The 1,736-nt window shown below is 45.4% G+C and overlaps 1 protein-coding gene across 1 annotated transcript in view; it reads right to left on the bottom strand.

The window, feature by feature from the left end:
• Positions 1-1,207, bottom strand: part of LOC102825192 (olfactory receptor 2AP1-like) — a 22,758-nt gene extending 21,551 nt beyond the window's left edge. The window contains exon 1 of the mRNA XM_006859583.1: positions 1,107-1,207. Coding sequence (XP_006859645.1) covers positions 1,107-1,207 — 101 coding nt within the window. The remainder of the gene's footprint in view (positions 1-1,106) is intronic.
• Between the last annotated feature and the right edge of the window lie 529 nt (positions 1,208-1,736).

Raw genomic sequence — 1,736 nt, 5'->3', positions numbered from 1 at the left:
AGATGTAGTCAATTTGAATTCTATGTATTCCATCTGGTGAGGTCCATGTGTATAGTTGTTTCTTATGCTGTCTAACGAAGGATCGCTAAATCCATATGTTGTTAAGTGCTATTGGTTCCTACTCATATCGACCTTATATAGGGTTTCCAAGGAGCGGTTGGCGATTCAAACATACTTTGTGGTCCAGCGCATTAACTCACAGTGACACAGCAGGACTCCATATCTCTGACCTCAGTTCTTGGTGCATTGACAATGTAGGCATTTTTCTTAATTTAAATGTGAATTTAATTTAGAATCTAAATGATAACTTCCACAACTGTAATCTTTTTCCTTGATTGAAATTACTGACAATAATCCATATTCAGTCTACCAGGAATGAAATTTTGTACACTGAAGGACCCTGCGCCTGATGAACAAAATGGGATTGCAGCTATACTAAGTCATGCTGGATAAAGTCCTGCTCAGCCTCCAGTTTCTGGAAAGTTTGTCTTTATTACACCAAGAGACCCTTCCCCTGGTAGTTTCAGGTTTCAGGAAAATCTCCATAACCTGCTCATTGAAAAACTGTATCAGGACCACACTGCCTTAAATACCCCAGTCTGTAAGAAAGCAGGCTGGTTCTTGGTCTCTAGTGACTGAGTGCCCCCAGGTTTACTCTCAATAAACCTGCCTGCTGTTGAAGCCTAGACTCTCCTCATCTCTTTCTTTCTTATTCCTTACATGCACCATTCCTTCTACACAAATTTCTTTCTCTGTTTTGCCTGCTTGAACTATTCCTACCTGTCAAAATCCAGTTTAAATTCCATCTTCTCTGAAAATATTGGCTGACTCTCTAACAGATTAAGTAATTTTCTGATTTATAAAACCCTATTCAGGAGGGGGTTAGAGAGAGAAGACAGCCAGCAAGGCAGGAAGCTGTGGCTTAAAAAGGCCACCTGAGCTGGGCTCTCTCGCCTTTTGTTCATGGTCTCTTGTCAGCATGCCTCTTCAGTCCCACAGGCACTGCTGCTCCCTCCGCAGCAACCTTGCCCTCCCACTTTTCTCTGTTGCCTGGGCGAAGTGCTACTGCTGTCCTGGGCTGGCACCGCAGCCCTAAGTTCACTGACATCTTGCCACGGCCCAGCAGCCCGGGCTTGCGCTTTCCTCTCAGCGACACTATAGCAAGGCGGTAGCAGACCACGAGGACCAGAAGTGGAACCGAGGGCATCCTGCTGATCATCAAGCCCTGAAACCATGTACTGAGCCTCTCCTTTCCCATTTTGCGTGACCACAGCTCCTGGTAAGTCATATAGGGTTACCAGGTCCAGCACAGCCAGCACCATACCTTCCAAGGGAGGTATTGGTTACAACACAGGTGTGAGTGTGGATGGAGTAAAAGCTTTGGCTTCTCTGATGACATATAAATGTACCATTTGGGGGTGCTAAAGCTGGTGTGAAGATCAATCCCAAGAACTACATTTACAATGAATTGGGAAAGATTACAAGAAAGTTCACCATAGAGTTAGCAAAGAAGGCTTTATTAGTCCTGGCCTTGATGTACCTGCCCCTGACATGAGCATGGGCAAGCGGGAGATGTCCTGGATGGCTGACACATGTGCCAGCACCCTAGGGCACTATGATCTGAATGCACATGCCTGCGTTACTGGTAAGCCCATCAGTCAAGGGGATATCCACGGACTCATCTCTGCTAATAGTCGTGGTGATTTCCATGGGATTAAAAACTTCATCAATGAAGC

Source organism: Chrysochloris asiatica, unplaced genomic scaffold (assembly GCF_000296735.1).
Source record: "Chrysochloris asiatica unplaced genomic scaffold, ChrAsi1.0 scaffold00033, whole genome shotgun sequence".
Taxonomy (NCBI): Eukaryota; Metazoa; Chordata; class Mammalia; order Afrosoricida; family Chrysochloridae; genus Chrysochloris; species Chrysochloris asiatica.
The sequence above is the reverse complement of the archived record's forward strand: the minus strand, read 5'-3'. Positions and strand labels throughout refer to the sequence as shown.